Genomic DNA, 17,566 nt, shown 5'->3' on the forward strand with positions numbered 1-17,566 from the left:
ACTATGAGACGGACCAAGATTGGGCTCCAGCCTTTTGTTGTCTGATCTAAACTCAAAAAAAAATCAGCAGATAATTTCTGACAACTAAGAAGACCAGCAGGTATTCACATTTCAAAACAAAAGCAGGTGTAGACAGTGAATCTTTGGCATTTTATCTTCATTTTTTTTTTTTTTTTTTTTTAAACAATTTATTGATTATAAACTTCTTGCAGATTACTCAACTAATCGTTTCAGGTTTATCCGAGCTGCAGGCAGCTAAGTGTTTCTTTGCCGTGACTCTTGCAGCGATAAGGCAGCTCTTCATCTCCCAGCATGTGGTCAGTTTCGGGGCCCCGGCCCCGCAGCCTCCCCCTGGTGACCCCCTCCAGTCAAAGGTGATCACGGGGGAGAGAGAAAGAGAGGCACTGATCGAATTTGATAATGAAGACGACCCCTCTAAGCTGCTTTGCTCCACATGTTGGAAATCTCTGGAACACTCAATAAACACTAGGAATCCCCCCTCCCTGTCACCGGAACATTGTGTAGGTATTGATCTCTGCTAACTGGCTCTTTTAATACCTGGGGTCTGTGGCCCGGCCTGGGGAAATGCATACTGACATGTGACGGGAGGAGCTTAATAGGCAAACACACCGAAGAAAGGATGGGCCTCTCAGTTTAGCATTTCTCTATTTTTTTTTTTTTACAATTTACACATCTGCTGAGGAAAGGAGAATTTACACTTGCTGCACCTGCTGTTGAAGGGACAGATAGACTGTAAGAGGCCTGCATGCAGAAAAAGCTGTCACACTGTCAAAAACTATTTGTGCAGCAAGGGTAGAAGAAGAATTCAGACCTTTACTGTACAAAAAAACAGCAATAATAGAGTCCTGAAAAGACTGAGAGCCTTACTTCAGTAAAACTATCAACAAAATGACCATTAACTATCAAAGGTTTTGAGTATTCTCTGCAGACAAAGAGCACCTGTGACTGCTTGGATGTTTTAATGTGAGCAGAATTTGACTGTAATGTAAATATAAACATTTTATTAATTTCACATTAGCTCAGCTCAAATCCACACACTTTGTGCGGTTTCCCAAAGGCTAAAAGTTTTGAATAGATCCTGGTACCTGGTACTTTGTTTGGTATCACCAGTGTAGGCAAGGCTCCAAGCAAGCTGAGAGGAAAAGGGGCCTCACATCCAAATGCTGTTGTGCACAGAGGAAGGGTTATCATGTCAAGAAAGAGCGACGTTTTCTTTTAACTAATACATTTTAATAGAAAAAGATAAACAACCAAAAAACAAAAAAAAAAAAAATGAACAAATACAAAAGAAAACTGCTTCCAGCGTATTTACAGCACTCTGGTATTTTCAGTCATTTCCAACATAAAACAGCGCAGGGTTAGCTGATACGCACTAATCGATTATTTACTCAGACCGAATTCAACAACACTGAACCTAATTGTGCCTTTTTCTGACAGAATGACATCCGACCGGCTATCGCACAGATTCCTGTAATTTAATTTCATGCAGCGCACATGAGACAGTGGTGGATATAAGTCAGTACTTTGTCTGAACTATGAAATACAGTGATAAATTCCATCAACTATACCTAACAGGTAGTAGCAGACACTTTATATTTCTGCTGAGGGTTATTTTTTTAATTTTTTTTAAATGATCAAGTATTATAGGATTTGTCAGGTTTGACAGCCAACCAACAAAACTAACTCGGTAAGAGCGCCATATAAACAGAGCGTCGGCGGCGAGAAACGAGGTGCAACGTGAAAAACACAAGTGCATTTACAAAGCAACGCTCCACCGACTAAGACATGAATGCACTTAAGTGTGACTAAGAACAAGTAATTTTAAGTGAGTTTGTCATAACACACATGAGGTACTCAAACTTGGGCCCTGTACAACAAGAGCGTTTCTATAGTGCAATTTAGGCTGAAGACTCAACCTGGCATGAGTATCATATTAATGTTGAGCAGACAGTGCCCCGACTTATTAATTAGTTCTTCTATAGAAAGGTGTTTTTTTTTCATGAATAAGTTTGAGGCCTTAAAAATGACACCTCTCAGATGAACAGAAACACATTTGAACTAACATTATTTAGAACTGAATAATTAAATGAAAACTTTGTTAATTTCGACTCCTATTGCTTTGAATGGGCAGACAGCTCTCCTCTCTGATACAGTAGATAGTAACAACACCAAGCTCCTCTCAGGCTGTTTCTAATGACAAACGTCAGCTGAACCAACCCGCCCCCCCGCCCGCCCCCAGAGACACGGACCTTAACTGTCTGAAAACAAGGGCAGGACTCCTGAACGTCTGTGTCTCCCTGCAACCGCCATGGAGGCAGGAAGTCCAACTGAGAAGTAGAGGGGTCAGAGGTCATCTTTTGACCTTTGCATCCTCCTTGATCTTCCAAAACATCAGCTCCATGCAGGCGGACGCATCTTCGCTCGAGTCGTGGCCCTCCACTGGAAACACATCGGAAATATTTTTTGCTTTACCTCAATTGTTACAGTACCGAACTCGTAAAAAGTGACAGCAGCAAAACAGTTCTGACTGGATTAAAACAGCAGAACTAGAAATATCATCTCCTAAAAAGTCCAATGCCTTTTTCCTCCGTGTTAAAACCTGGTGTCTACATTACCCACAATGCAACTTGGCTTCCAAGAGATTCAGATGTGATATGTCAGCAGTAGCCAAAGAAGCCTCAAGCAGAGATGAGGAGCGGGAAACGAAGATCTGGGTAACTCACGACAAAAACGATGTCACACGTTCTTTTTCCATTATTGCTGTTGTGGTTTTAAAATGGTGGATAAATTAAAGAAAAGGCGAAACGACTGGTTTCACAATCAGAATTTGATGCGTTCGGTCCGATAACGTGTAATGTCTAGAATTGCTGCATGATTGAATTATTTCATCCCTGTTCATACTAACATAGAGCTAAACCGGAAACGCTGAAGAAACTCTGTGTCCTGTGACATACAGAGAGTTTTATCTGGCAGAGGTGGGTTCAATCAGCGTCGTGAGATCTCGTCTGGCGTGAGCTCGAACGGGAAGGATGTTCACTTATATGTAAAAGTTGATTCATAGGAATGTACTATAGCTTAAAGGGGAGACTGTACTTTTCTTCTTCTTTTTTTTTTTTTTTGAAGATGACAACTGATTTTTACCCCGACGAGAAAGTGGGAGGAGATGGAGAAAAATGGTGAGTGAATAAAAAAAAGGAACACAGTTTTCCAAAGAGACGGATGCATCTTAAGGAAAGTATCGACCTCTAAAAATCAGTCGGTCACAGAGAGATGTTAATGTTTCAGTTCAGAAGTAGTGATGTCTTTCTGAAACTCTGATGTGTTTCGGTAAACTGAACTCAGAACGGTTTAAAAACTGTTTAACGACTCCAGCAGCGACATCTGCTGGTGACACGGTCTTCCTGCGCTCAAATAAAGCGGACGTTTGTTGGGCAGTACTTCACCAGCAGATTTGACACAGGGCCCCGTTAGGGCCACGCAAATGTGACCGTGGATTGATCATGCACAGAAAAAATTAAATGCTTTAAAAACTTTATCCCAATAAAATGCTGAAATAGTTTCTTAATTTTCTGAAAGCTTTACTTCTTACTACTTTATCCAAATCCAAAAATATCACAATTCACGGAATTTTCCAAAGTGATTGGTTGAGAATGCCTCTGAGCTTTACTCTCTCAAGCCAGATTCATATTATAAGATTATAATAGTAACGATAAGATGTATTTGATGTTTGCAGTAAAAGTCTCGGACATACTGATTTAAGAAATAATGGATGATAATAACAAGAAAAACAACCGTTGTAAGAGGCAACATGAGAACTGCTGTTGTCTCCCTGATCTATCTCACCGTTGTCCTGGATGATGCGTTTGAGGTGGTCAGCCATCAGGTTCCTCAAGGCACGTTTGTAGGGCAAACCAAGGCGATGAGGAAACACGATGGCCGTGTCGACAACTGAACTATGGATGAGCTGGAATCCAGAGAGACGAACACAGACATCATTTACATGAAGGGGTTTCCTTGTGTTTCAGCCCTGACTCAGCAGTATGCCACTGAACACACGCATCGCTCCTTCAAGAGAAGAATCTGCTCTACAAGAGAAATATATGCATGACAGTGCTGCGGAGCAGACACAATATTATGACTTTTGAATGCGCCTCATAAATAATAAATCCAAAGTGAAAAAATATTTCACACATTGTGAACTGATACATGATTTTCGAGGTCATTCTAGCGGTTAGATAAAACTCACCTTCAGAGCGAGGAGGTCGCTCTCCAGACTGTGTCCGATGAGGATAGATTCAGCGCTGAACATGCAGAGCAGCACGGCCTGAACATCTCTCAGGGTGATGGTGGTGTTCTCCAAGTCCTCCTCCGTCACACCTGAAAACCTGTCGGACACATGCAAAATATACGGCTCAGTACCAAAACGATACCGTGACTGTTTTAATGCCTACGACTGAACGTCTGAAGCCGCTGAAGCAACAATGAATCGTTATTTTCCTCAGCAGTTGAGGTCAACAGCAAACACGACCCCGCGGACTCACCGAGTGTTGTAGTCGACCACTTTGCTTTCGGGTTTGACGAACGTGTCGTAGACAACCTTCATCTCAGAGTCAATGACCGTCACCCTCGTCAGTTCCAGACCCTGCCTTGTGTAACACTGTTTCCAGAAAAAACAACAACACACAATTAAAACATTATGTTGAATAAGAAACAAAATTAAACTTACTAAACAACTGTCGCGAGGAACACAATAGATCAATTCTAAAAATCAAATTCGCACACGAGGTGGCCGGAGTTTTGTTTTAGTATTTTAAAACATCTGTAGGACTCACCATCTCACAGTCCAAAGCAAACACGCCTCCATTTCCATCTGGCGGTAGAAGTTTGCTGAACGTTGAGACGTAGCCATCTACCGACTCTTTACGGCCGTCCTGAACATGTTGCTGCGGGAATAGTAAAAAACAAAGAAATCAAGGCTTCCATATTATTAGGAGACACGTATTCATCTTGGTTTATAATATGCAAAGTCAAACTGAGTTAATTTAAATGGTCGGGAAAAAAGATTCGGATCACCTCTCTATACAACTCAGTGTAGTTCCACAGCATGACAAATCACAGCTACCAAAAGGACCAATAAAACAAATCAAAACCTCTCAATCAGATTCAATGACAACTGAACATTATGATCCTTGTGGGAAGATTTATTGTTGGACTGTCGTGTTATATTTAATGCTTCACCCGTCAATGGTTTTTATTGTTATGGCTGATCGCTGTTTATACACAATGTCAGATTTGAAAATACCATTTTATATGAAAAAGTGTTTGAAGAAGATCATCAGAACTGATCCAAACGCTGCACGTCAGTTATTAATAAAACACAGCTGGAGCACATCAATGTTTCTTCACACTACTCAGCAATTCAAATCTTTTTTGCAGCGTGTTGGGATTTTATGCTGTGCAGTGTTTCAACAGTACCTTGGCAGTTTGGCAGCCTGGAACGCCCACAGCTGCGGAGCAGCAGTTGTAGTTTGTCTCCCAGCCTCCAGCAACTGACAGAGAGACAGGAGACGGTCAGCAGAGACAGAAGTCAATGAGAAGTTCTATCGTCATGTTTACCAACCATTCACACTAGATGAGCGCAAACAAACGCACCTTTATGTCTGCGTAAACGTCCCCAGTGAAAGCTGCATTCCTCTTTCCGTACACAGTTGCCATTGACATTGATTTTATACTCTCCGCCGCATCGACAGCAGATCTTGGTGAAAGCTGCAAAAACAACAAAGGGTCTCTCAGCCGAGAAATCAAAGAACCGCTGGATCATGAGTTTTGTTCATGTTGTATTGAGAGAGGAGCGGGGTCCTGCAGGGACTCACGGTCCGCGACTGCCTTTTTCTCTGGGAGGTTGTGAATGACGGCCTTGCCGGAGGCCTCTGGGTTTGTCCTCGGGTATCCGTGCTCCTGGAGCTGCTCCTCCGTCATCAGGTACGCCTTCAGCTTCCTGTACAGTGAAGCCCCTGCAGGGAGACACAAACCTCAATGTTATCTGTGTACAGTGAAGAAGTAAAAACTGCAGTGAACAGACGGAAACACTGGATGTCAACAGCAGGGGATGATTTTGACCATTTTGTTTACCTAAGAAATGCATAATACTTGATGATAGCTTAATAATGAGTGACATATCTCAATCTCTGTCCTACAAGACACAAGAGCTACAAGCTAGTTTCTCGAAACATTGAGTCAAACTGCTGCTCTTCTCCCACAGTTCAACACCCCCGTTATACTCTGATACAATCAATTATAAAGCTGCAATAATGTAGGGCTGCAACTAATTATTATCATCACAGTTAATTTGATCTATAAGTTAGTTGTTGGTTAATTATCAATCTATTTATACTACTTAAGAGTTACACATGCTGTTTGACCTGAGTGTTTTCAGTAGGGCTGCCACTGGCAAATATTTTGGTACTGGCAAATATTTTGTTTTATTAATTAATCTGCTCTTTATTACTCATTTGGTTAATAAATCATCAAAAAATATTTTAAAAGTGATATCTTCTAATTACTTTTTAGAGCAAAATCAAGACATAAAGTTTCCTGTAATCTAAGAGGAGAAACCTGACACATCTTTACACTAAAGGTGTGAATGTTTAGCATTTTCAGCTCATGTAATTGATTATAAAAAAAATTTAAAAAAATTCTCCATGGCTAATTGACCAATCAACTTTCATGTTTATCTATAGTTACCAATTAATAATGATATTACTGTGAACTGAGCTATGAGCTGCTCTAACCGGCAAATCAGCTACTTGTACTTGGTAAATAACTAATTTATCAGTTCATTTCCATTTCGTCAGTAAAATTCAACAGAACTAAAATCTGGTAAACATGCCCCCTCTGACGTCAGGTCACAGGGCAGGTAGTCTGCAGTAAACGGGTCGTGGAGGTCGTCACATGGCTGTTTAAACAGTTTCACCGTTACGGTGAAAATTGCCTTAACAGACCAGACAGTAAACAAAAAGTCCACAAGTCTCCAGTTGACACAAAGATCCTTTCAGTTTCTCGTCAATTTCTTTTTTCTTCTCTCTAGTTTTTCATTTGATCAGAGGCATAATCTGCTTATTCTGCTTATCAGGTGACTGAAGAAACCAAGAATGAGAATTAAAAAAAAGAAAGAAATCGGTTGAAAACAGAGAAACACGGTCCGTCATGTGATCGTGAACGAGACTCTTTGAGGAGAAGTCGAACGTGTGTCTCACCAGTGAGCTTCTCCTCCTGCTGTTTACCCATCCTGTTGACTGTGAAGCTGGTTGTGGCAGCGAGACGACCTCCCAGAACTTCCTCATGGGAAAGCGCCCTCCTTTTAGCCACCAACCCGGCGTCCTCTGCAGAAAACAAACACACACAAAGAGAAATTTAAACAGCCGGCAAATTTCTGTTTACGCAAACGTGAGAACATAAACTCACAAGTTCATGTATCATAACTGTCACAGTACGCTGTACTAAGTTTGTCACATGCGGTACATTTGATGCAACCCTTAGATTTGTGTGTATGTTATCGAAACAAAAGCATCCTAAACTCTGCATACTGCAGCGTAACAGACAGATTAAACACGGTACGCGACTGCTGCGCAGGGACGGAGGTGACGTACTGGTGACAGCCGACGGACGGGAGCTGCTCTTCCCCCGGAGCTTCTTTAGCGTGTTGACAGCTACATTGAGGTAGATGTTCTTACTGCTACTGCGTTCATACACCAGCTTCTCCTCATCAAGAGCCTGAAACAAGAACAAGAATTGCACTTCAGGTCGCTGTTAAAATGTCATCTTCTTCTTCTACTGGAGAACAACTTGAAATCCCTCAGAATGCAAGAAGGAGCTTCGTTTTCTTTATAAGCCGTTAAGTGTGGTATTAAACAAGAACACATTTCTCTGTTGAACCGACGCAGTCGGTAGCTTCGGGCGCAGCTGTCGCAAAGATGTTGTTCATACCGTCTGGAAGGCAACGTCCTCTGATCGGCAGAATTTGACACATTCATCTATGAAAGTGTTGAGGTAGCGCTGGCGGACGTTGGTTGGAACTTTGGCCCCAAACTCAGTGGGGATGACGGGGCGCTTCATTGAAGAACTCTGAAAAGGTCGAAACAGAGAGCGACGTGGACTTCACATTACATTTTCCGAGTTAAACAAACATTCCTCTGCAGGTAACCATCAGGGTTGCAAAGATGTGCAGACAAAACCACAAAATATCTAGAGAAAGAACAGGCAGCGGAAATTTTGAAAAGATGTGAGAGAGACAAGGGAGCGATGAGAACCGCACCGACCATCCAACATGACAGGTTAAACAGTTTATCCAGGAATTCGGGGGCTTGAAATCACAATAATGAATTAAATCAATCTTCTCCATATTTGCAGAAGCTTTCAATTCAGCAAAATTCCTGCAATAAATTTCCTGAATAGAAGCTTTACTGAAGGCAATATGGCAAAAAGTAAGCCTTTCTAAATACAACTTTGCTTTATCAACAAAAAACGCTTCTCATTTACAGTCAGTAAGGTCCTCCAAACTCTCCTGTCCTCATCAAAACAAGCCATAAGCTGACGGATTGGAAAAACAAACAAACAACAAAGCAGGAAGTGACGAGGTTTGTAAGAAATGTGGTCTCATGATGACAAATAGACTTTTAGAGTTAGGCCGGGGCAGAGGAGAGTATGATGCACTGTTTTTGTGCATACACTGTTGAATTAACATTATTCAAAGAGCATTTAAAGCTCTTATTTTTTTACAGGGGATGTAGCCTTTGTATTCCATATTGCAGTCACTTATATATATGACACTATATAGAGTAACCAAGGTTCATAAGTCCAGAAAATTTAAAACAAGATTAGAACTAGAATACTTGCAGTGTTTTCTGTGATGTGCAGTGTGATTATCATCATCATCATCATCACAGTGATTGCAAATTACTATTTGCTAACTTTTAGATAGCAGCCAAAAAAAAGAAGAAGAAGCAATTTCTTTCCTTTTGCTGCAAAAAAGGAACATAAAACATTCCAGATTGCATCACAATTTTGGAAAAACGTTGCTGCGAAGTCAAGCATTTTTGATCACAAAAATAACAAAAACCTCCAGGAGGGACGGGTCATAGAAAGCTCTGGATACCTTCATGGTGGGCATGTGAGCCACCCTCTTCTGCGTGACAGTGGATGAGGTCTTAGACAAAATACCAGCTGTGGTTTGGGCCTTGACACTCTGCTGGGTCTGGCTGGGGAATAATACTCGACTGGCAGCCGGTTTAGCATCTGCAGGACCTGGTCACAACAAATAAACACACACACACGTAAATGTAACTTCCGCCTTTAAAAGTACACGTTTTTCAAAGTTGTGCCTCACAGATGTGAGCTTAACGGGTGTGGCGAGGCACCCGTACTCGTTTTGGAGGATGTCATCTGTGGGTTCGGACGGTGCGCTATTCTCTTCCTCTCTCCAGAATAACTGGAGCCTGAGCTCTGTGAGGCAGCTCTGACTGAAGCGGACAGCTCAGCTGCTTGCTGCTGTGCCATCTGCATCCGCTGGTAGCAGACCTCCTGGGCTGAGGGCCTCTTGTACGGCCGCATCGCAGACTTGGAAGGTGCATCAGTCTGGAAAAGGAGGACACAACGTTTTAGTCAAAAGTCAACACTGTGTTCCTAATACGGAAAGTACGATGATGAAATGACAGGGCTAAAGTCCTTGTTCATGGCCTTGCCAATTTCCATGTTGAATACATTCCTGTCCATGTTGAAACTGCACGTACAATAAACACTCATGCAAATTAATTTGTAGGTATTTCCTGTTCATTAATTAAACCGATACTGAATTTCCACTCTTATGCAGCTATTTTTTTTTCTGGTTGTTTTACATGAATTTTTCCATCTGAAATCAGAGTAAAAAGGTTATAATTTAAATTATAGTCAGTTGAGGAATCCACAAAATGCTGATTATACTATTATACCTTCACTTTAAATGCACAAAAAAGAAAAAAAAAGAAAAAACAACTGAGCCTTTAATAAAGCCTCTGCCAGCTGATCAGACGACAGATATCTCCTCTGATTGATGAGCTCACGCCCCCTGTGGAAACGCAGACAGCTGCTTATTTACCGTCTAATCACACTGAGTGGAAACCCCCAAATATTTTCAGATCATGTTCCTCCTCTTTACTTCCTTGTTTGTTGTAATTCTGCTTGTGTGAATTTCCTTGCGTCCTACCTATACTGAAACCTGCTTGTTCTAGCTCGGGCTTGAAGTGTACGCAGCCAAGCAGAAACTGTCCAGACGTTTTAAAGAGAGATCAAATTTAAAGTGGTGATTAAGACGAACCTCCTTACCCTCCGATCCAGATACTGAGCAACTTCCTGTACAGCTGTGTTTTATTGTATCATAATTCAAACTCTTCTTAAAGAGTTAGTGTTTTGTAAACAAACCTTATTTGTATTAAAAGGAACTGATGAATCCTTTGGACAAGTTTATACATAAACTGTATCTGAAATCACACACTAAATTCACTACTCCTACAACCCTCATTAGTTTAGTCTAGAGCTGCAACGATTAATCAATCGCAATAAAGTCAAATATCTGTTCAGCAAAAGTGGTCAAATTTTTAGGGATCAAGCTTCTTAAAATGAAAATATTCTGTGGCTTCTTCTACTGTGTGATAGTAAACTGAAAATATCTTCAGAGTTTGGACTTTTGGTTGGACGAAACAAGACATCGGAAGACATCACTTTGAACCTCTGAGAGGTTAAATGCGCTGGGACGCATCATAAGTCACGCGACTTGGGGGTCCTCGTGTGGTTCAGGTGTTTCAACATCAGGCACCCTCACCCACGAGACCCAGTCGGGGTGGATCGGGCCCTAAATGCATGTCCCGGCAGGAACCTTCCACGGATCAGCCCACTTGATCCAAAGCCACCGAGTGGCTTACTCTGCAGCTTGCATGGCTCTCCTGTCTGCCAGCCCAGCTGGTTAAGGATTTTGCAGACTGGGCGTCCTGAAAAGCCTCCACATCACTCCTGTCGGCTCGCAATGAATCTTCCAGCTTTGCCCGGGCACTCCCCCACAGGTTGCTGCGACTTTGCGTGTTTACTTTTCATGAGAGAATACTTGTTAGAACAGTGATTTCCAAACTGTGGTATTTGTACCAGTCATAGTACGTGAGGCTCTAGCGCTGCTGAAAGGGCCAAACAGTTGCTCTCCAACTTTCCCGAGGCTTTTTCTCAGTGATAGAAAAAATTGTTGTTCATCATTTCACTGTGTCGCGCTAACAGATGAGTTCTTCAACACTCTTCTGTTGTTGATTTTAGTGAGCGGAAAAAGCAGAATTTTGAAATGGCTACAACAGGTTTCTCCATCCAGCAGCTCGCGTGCGTGTTGAGTATCAATTTGTTATTGTTGACATAAAACAAATCTACTTTGCTTGTTTGGTGGAGCTCAGCTATGTGAATAAGCGTCCCCTGCCGCTGATTTTGAGTGAGTTTTCCGAGTGCTCCGATTAATACATGTATTCTTCAATTTTGAAACACTAGCCTTACGTTGTTGTCTCTGAATTTTATTTCACGAAAAATATTGTTGGTGTCTGCAGTGGGAAGTGGTACTCGGGGAATTTTGGTTTGGGACATGGTGGCACATGTTCTGAAAAGTTTGGGAACCTCTGCGTTAGATTATTTACAGTGAAAATAATCAGTAACTGCAGTCACAGTTTAACTGAACATGAGAAGGACATTTTCATTCAAATGATTTCAAGTCATCACTGACAGGTAAAATGTGGGATGGTTTGCAGAAAGCAGTGTACACTCCATTGACTTTTGTTTCATTTGGTTGTGTTTTTTCTTTTTTTAGGGGTTAAATATTTACACTAGCGCTCCATAAAATAAATAGAGAGATTCACGCTTCTCAAACAGTGTGTCTACTCCTGACTGAGATTAAGGGACAAAGAAAGTCAAATTGCATAAACTTACATTTACTTTGGCAACAAAGTGAGAGACTCTCTTCTTCTGACCGGGGAAGAGAGTTGTTAAAGTGCTCTCTGTGCTTCTCTCCTCCTCTGAATCCCTGGAGTGCTGAGAGGGTACAACATAGCATGTTTATTAAAATGCCACTGAGTGACATTAGCAGATTAGTATCAGATAAATGACAGGACAGCTGAAGAGCAACAGTTTGAAAATAAAGAAACACCAGTACCTGCTTGGCTTGCCTTCCCTTGTCTTCCCTCTTCACATCTTTGGACTCATTGAAGATCCTCAAACACTCCTCCATGGGATCCGAGTCAAAGTCCAGATCGTCCTGGAAACTTGAGAAGTCGATATCGACTCCGTCAACCTCGTCCCTGCTGCTCTCCAAGCCGCGGTCACTCTCGTCCTCGGAGGAAGACGGAGTCAGCTCTGACGCTTTCCTCTTGTTCAGACGTCCCCTCTTCAAAGCGTCGGCTGATTTCCTCACCAGAACTTCCTCTGCTTCGTCGTCGTAGTCCTCCTCCATCGGTTCGACCTCATCTGGACTCTCATCACCGAACAGATCGGCGTGGCTCAGACTCAAACTCTGACGTTTGTCCTTGAGTCTCTTCCCGTTTGATGAGCTGCTGTTTTGCTTCACTTTATCTTTACTGTTTGCCGAACTCCCTTTACTGCTACTAGAAATGCTTTTACCAACTTTCTTCACGTCTTTTTCTCTTTTACTGCTATCAAGTTTACCGTTTTTTTGATGGCGGTCTTTATACTTGCTGAGCTCTTTTTCTTTGTCTGACATTTTGGGTTTCTTGCTTTCCCTTGAGCCATTTTCTGTCTCTTTACCAAGTTTGCTTGAATCTGTTTTAACTTTTTCTACAGCTTTGACCTTACCATCACTTCTCTTTTCATCTCTACCTTCCCTCTGAGATTTGTCCAGCGTCTTAACCTTCATTGTGTTTTTCCTATCATCTCTCTTTCCGTGACTCGTATTCTCCTTCTTTGCAGAGTCCTGGTGTGGACTTTTTATTGACCCTTTGTCTTTACTGCTTCCATTACTCTTGCTACTAGAAGATTTGTTTACTTCCTTTTCAAGTTTATGCACTTTCTCCTGTTTGCCACTTTTCTCATGACTAGTTCGACTCGCCACCTTGTCTTTTCGTTTCATACTCTCCGGTGTGTCCGAGTCCTGCGACGACTCTTTAGTCCTCTGTGTCAGAGCACTTAGAAAACTTTCAGTTCTCTCTTTTCTCTCCTTCCCAAAAGAGTCTCCAGCTAACCGGGCGTTGCCTTTTCTCTGCTGCAGATTACTAAGCGAGGTGGGTCGATACTCTGTTCCAGAGCTCTCCCCATCAGAGTCGGAGATAGTGTACTTTTTTGTGTCAACACTCTGCTGTCGTGGCTTTTTCGCAGCTACAACATACTCCTCGTCTGACAAGTCAGACCCTGGTAGTTTGCGTGCTTTGCCAGCCTCTGTCTGAACAGGTAGGCCACCCTCGTCCCTCTTGCTTTTCGCTGCGATTCCAGCCGAGTAGTTGGACAGCGGGTCATACTCCAAGTCTGTCGATGGTTTAGAATTATCCACAGTGTATTTGCACTTAGAGGAGGATGTGCTGTTTGAATACTTTGGGCTGGGGGGAGGAGAGGGGAGCTGGTGTGAGTGTGTCCGAGATGAAGGCCTTTTCACCGAAGTAGGAACATATTCCATGGAGTTACTGTTGTGCCCCTGATTGTCTGAATCCAAGGTGTACTTGCTGCAGCCAGGGGTGGGATTATAGCCTCCCGATGTGATCTGATAACTCCCGGGATCATAGGCCATGTGTGACCCTGCTGCTTTACTTTTAACAGAGTCAGACGAGGACAAACTGGAGCTCCCGCTGGGATTGTACGGTTCGTCCCCAATCCGAGAGAGCTTCCTCTTCTCCCTCTCCACCTCGCCGCGGACCTCCTCGATGGCCTTGTTGACGAGCTCCAGAGCGCCGCTGAGATCTCCCGAGGCAGCCGGCTTTCCATTCTGCTGCTCCTGGGGTCTCACTACTTCTGGGTTGAAGGGATCATAACCTTGCTCTGGAGGCGTGCAAGAGAAATAGGCTTAACAAATTGATCGAGAAATCTTAACTCAAGATTCAGTTTTTCTTAACAATAGATATGTAGCAATCTGACAAGCTGTCTAACGAGGGGGGGGGAAAAACAGTACAGGCAGACACCCTGAGTTTAAGTGTTTGAATCTGTATGAGAAATATCTGCACTGTTGCATCCCGACTTTTAACCGTATCTCAAGATCTTTCTCAGCAGATGTAGATAGATACAGAGAATTAGAAATACAGTAATGGTTAGTTGTCGTCACTTCAAACTTTTGTCAGTTCTGTAGTCCAGAAAACTATTTCACAGAATATTTATAGTCATAAGTAATGTGGATATAAAGATTGAGTGGGTAAAGGTAAATAATATAACAGCTTGAGTAAGTTCAGAAAGTTACATCGTTTCACTGCAAAGCTGCTTTTAAAACCAGGAAAAGACAAGAATGATGCCATATAATCTAAACCCAAGAAGACCTTTAGTCCTATATCTCGATACGATAAAATATCTGTTATTGCCCAGCCCTACTTTTCAAAGGGGAAGATTTGCTGCGTTTTTTTCCTCATTTATATTTCTCATAAATTGTGACACCCGTTAATCATTAGTTGCAATTCTGACAAAGACTCTGGTGGGACAAAGTGGAGGGATATTCTTCAAAGAGAAGATACTCAGCATGCCAAACAGATACTGGACGTTTTAAAGTCAGTAACCCAACATAACAATGTACCCTGTAATCTGCTGTTTTGTAACATCAGTCGCACACTTTGTTCCCCCTACAAGTGCAATGACTGTATTTTATGCTGCCAACACCGCTTCCTGCAGATCTTTTCTGTCTTTATTTTTCGATCACAACTCCTTTGTCTCCACACACTATTTTTTTTTTTTTTTTTGCACCTGTTGTTTTCACTTAACCATTTATGTTGGTGTAAACGCTATTTTCTACGCTTTCTTGTTTTGTTTTGTTTTTCCCCCCCCCGCTGGCTTCTGTACAATAATGTGTTCGGTGTTTTCCATTGTACTGAATACTACAGTGAGCTCAGCTCCACGTCCATGTAGGATTATTATTAATTTTTTTGTTGTTTTTTTTGTTTTTGTTTTTAACAGCAGCTACGGGAAATAAAACTTGCAGTGTGTATTTGTTTGCACGGTGAAGCTAACGGTAACAGAAATGTACTTTAAACCAGTTTCGCTTTTGTTTCCACAACATGTTCAGCACCGTGTCACACACACGTCCCCGGTACCGACTCTGGACGCTTAAAAAAAACAACAACAACAACAAAAAAAACCGTTTGAGTATTCCCGTCAATAAGCACCTTTCTGAGCGGACTGGATGTCTCTTTGCTTCGTAACATCTGCCGGTGCTCCGTAGGACGCCCGTCTCTGCTGGCTGTGCCTGAAGTGACAGTACGGTCTGTTACACCCATTTCTGCCTCCTTTGCCCTCGCTGTACTCCGCGTAAAACGGACAGTCGATCCCTCGGAAGAAGCCGGTGGATCTTAACATTATCTCCAGATGTTCCTCTCATGCCCAACATGAACACGCTCGCGCAGGTTGTTTTTTTGTTTGTTGTTGTTTTTGTTTTTTTTCTCTCCTTGTCGTGCTGCCAAAGCTTGTAGGGAGCCACGGAACAATAACAACGTCCCTACGGCGCCATGTTGGATTGGTCAGGAGGAACGAAGTCTCGCGTGAATTTCCATTCGCTGCGTTTCGTGACGTCACCAATGAGCGTGAACCGCTTATGTGAACAAATTAAGACTTTTCATTTTGAGACTCAACTCTCCAGTTGATAAAGAAATTCAGTAACATATATTACTTTTTTTTTTTTTTAAACATATTATTTGAAGGTGGGTATTTTATTTTATTTTATCTTTTAATACCATAAGATTTGCTGGAGATTTAATTTGGCCTTTTTCCAGTATTTGTTCAGTTTTCAGTTTAATAGTCAAGTAAACGACACACATGTTTCAATATTTTTTATTTCACATGAATCTAATGTCTTGAAGACAGTCCTGTCAATGAAAAAAGACCTTTTTCCCACAGCAGACGTTTTAACTTGGAAGCAGTAGGATGACACAGGTGCAACCCATTGATGGTAATTCCACTTCAGGAGAAGCCCTGCTTTTGTGCACGATAATTCTCAGTAAGATTTTACTGGGACACTTAAAAAGGAAGTTAACCATCATTAAAAGGAGACAGTTTAGGCTTTTTGCAGCGAGGCTGTATATGCTGCAAAAATAAGAATTTTGCCATCCGGTTGCTTCTTTCCTCTAACTTGATGTTTTGGGACTCAAAATTAAATCCCGTGTTAATTTCTGAATACTCATAAGTGTGCTTACTGGCAGTTTAACATGTGCTTCAAAGAAGGTTACTTAATTTAACGTTGGAAATTTAAAAGGAGTAGTTCAACATTTTAACATTTTAGCGGGTAGGTACTCCTCCAGTGTTGTGAAGGTTATATTTGAAATAATAGGTTACAGTTTTCTAGTTAAAAGCCCTTAAAAAAAAAAAAAAAAAAGTAATGATTAATGTGACTGTTTTAGTTACTCCAAAGTTATGTAACTTGCTATATTAAACAATTTTTCTAAAATTTATGTTTTAAATTCTGCAATAGAGCTGAAACATCTTAAACATAAACAGTACTAACTACTTGTATTAAACTTCCTTTAAACAACAATGGCACAATTATTATTATTATTATTTTTTTTTAAACACAAACCTGAATGACAAGTTGTAAAAAAAATTAAAAAAAGAAAAAAAATTCAACTTTTAAACACAGTCTAAACGGGTCCCAAGTGATAACTACCTCAAGCTCCACTCTCAAATGTGAGAGCAGCCCGTGTTCGGGCTTTTTGTGCGCTCCACACAGACACATGGTCCAATCAGATCCAGGTCTGGTGTCATCCTCAGGTGTTCACGGCAGGTAATCAGTGACGTAATAACTGGCCCTCTATCAGCTGTTTTCAGAAGCCAGCGACACACGCTCATTTAACCTCCCACATGTTTTCTGTTATTTTATCACAGAGCATCAAATGTTTGTGCTGTAATAATGAAATGATTTTGACAGGAATAAGTACCGGAGGGTAGACATGCCAAATATCACAGATTTCAACTGTGTAGAGTTGCTTAAAGATTTATTTTTCGCTGCTATTGCATGCATTCAATTTATTTTCCATGAAATTATTTGTATGTCTATTTACATAACTTTTTTTTTTTTTTCCATTACATTCACCTCCTGCACTTTCATTTCATAAAGCTTAATTTAATGCTGTTTCTTCTGTGAATCTGAAAACAGCTGAAAGCCCAGGTGTAATTAGTGAAATTACCGGTGGTTGAGTCTTTAATTTAGCTGCTATTATTTACACCTGTGCTTTCCTTGTTACAAGTCAAAATGCCTGGTGCGAAAGAGATAAATGGCACTTTGGCAAAAGTGAAGCTTATATATGTCACATGATGTATCTTAAGTTACATCAGTGCAGGGATACTCAAGATACTG

General features: G+C 41.5%; 1 protein-coding gene across 1 annotated transcript; it reads right to left on the reverse strand.

The window, feature by feature from the left end:
* Positions 1–1,229: 1,229 nt before the first annotated feature.
* rexo1 (REX1, RNA exonuclease 1 homolog) lies at positions 1,230–15,727 on the reverse strand. Its single transcript, XM_069718074.1, has 16 exons — positions 15,387–15,727; positions 12,233–14,061; positions 12,010–12,111; positions 9,444–9,654; positions 9,176–9,324; positions 8,008–8,145; positions 7,671–7,794; positions 7,278–7,403; positions 5,895–6,035; positions 5,674–5,787; positions 5,497–5,570; positions 4,854–4,964; positions 4,563–4,678; positions 4,268–4,406; positions 3,865–3,985; positions 1,230–2,460 (listed from the first exon to the last, which is right to left on the reverse strand). The coding sequence occupies exons 1-16, from the start codon at positions 15,574–15,576 to the stop codon at positions 2,372–2,374; spliced, it is 3,774 nt and encodes a 1,257-aa protein (XP_069574175.1). The 5' UTR covers positions 15,577–15,727; the 3' UTR covers positions 1,230–2,371.
* Positions 15,728–17,566: the final 1,839 nt, after the last annotated feature.

The sequence above is a fragment of the Brachyistius frenatus genome, unplaced genomic scaffold (genome assembly GCF_029030835.1).
Source record: "Brachyistius frenatus isolate BFR_SWC_R1_liver_20210118 unplaced genomic scaffold, ASM2903083v1 Contig_186, whole genome shotgun sequence".
Classification (NCBI taxonomy): Eukaryota; Metazoa; Chordata; class Actinopteri; family Embiotocidae; genus Brachyistius; species Brachyistius frenatus.

Excerpts from the sequence above, each read along its gene's own strand:
- rexo1 (XM_069718074.1), bottom strand. The coding sequence starts at position 15,576 with ATGTTAAGATCCACCGGCTTCTTCCGAGGGATCGACTGTCCGTTTTAC. Across the intron at positions 7,795-8,007 it reads AGGACGTTGCCTTCCAGACG|GCTCTTGATGAGGAGAAGCT; the intron begins GTATGAACAACA and ends TTCTTGTTTCAG. Across the intron at positions 6,036-7,277 it reads GCAGGAGGAGAAGCTCACTG|GGGCTTCACTGTACAGGAAG; the intron begins GTGAGACACACG and ends GTCTCCCTGCAG.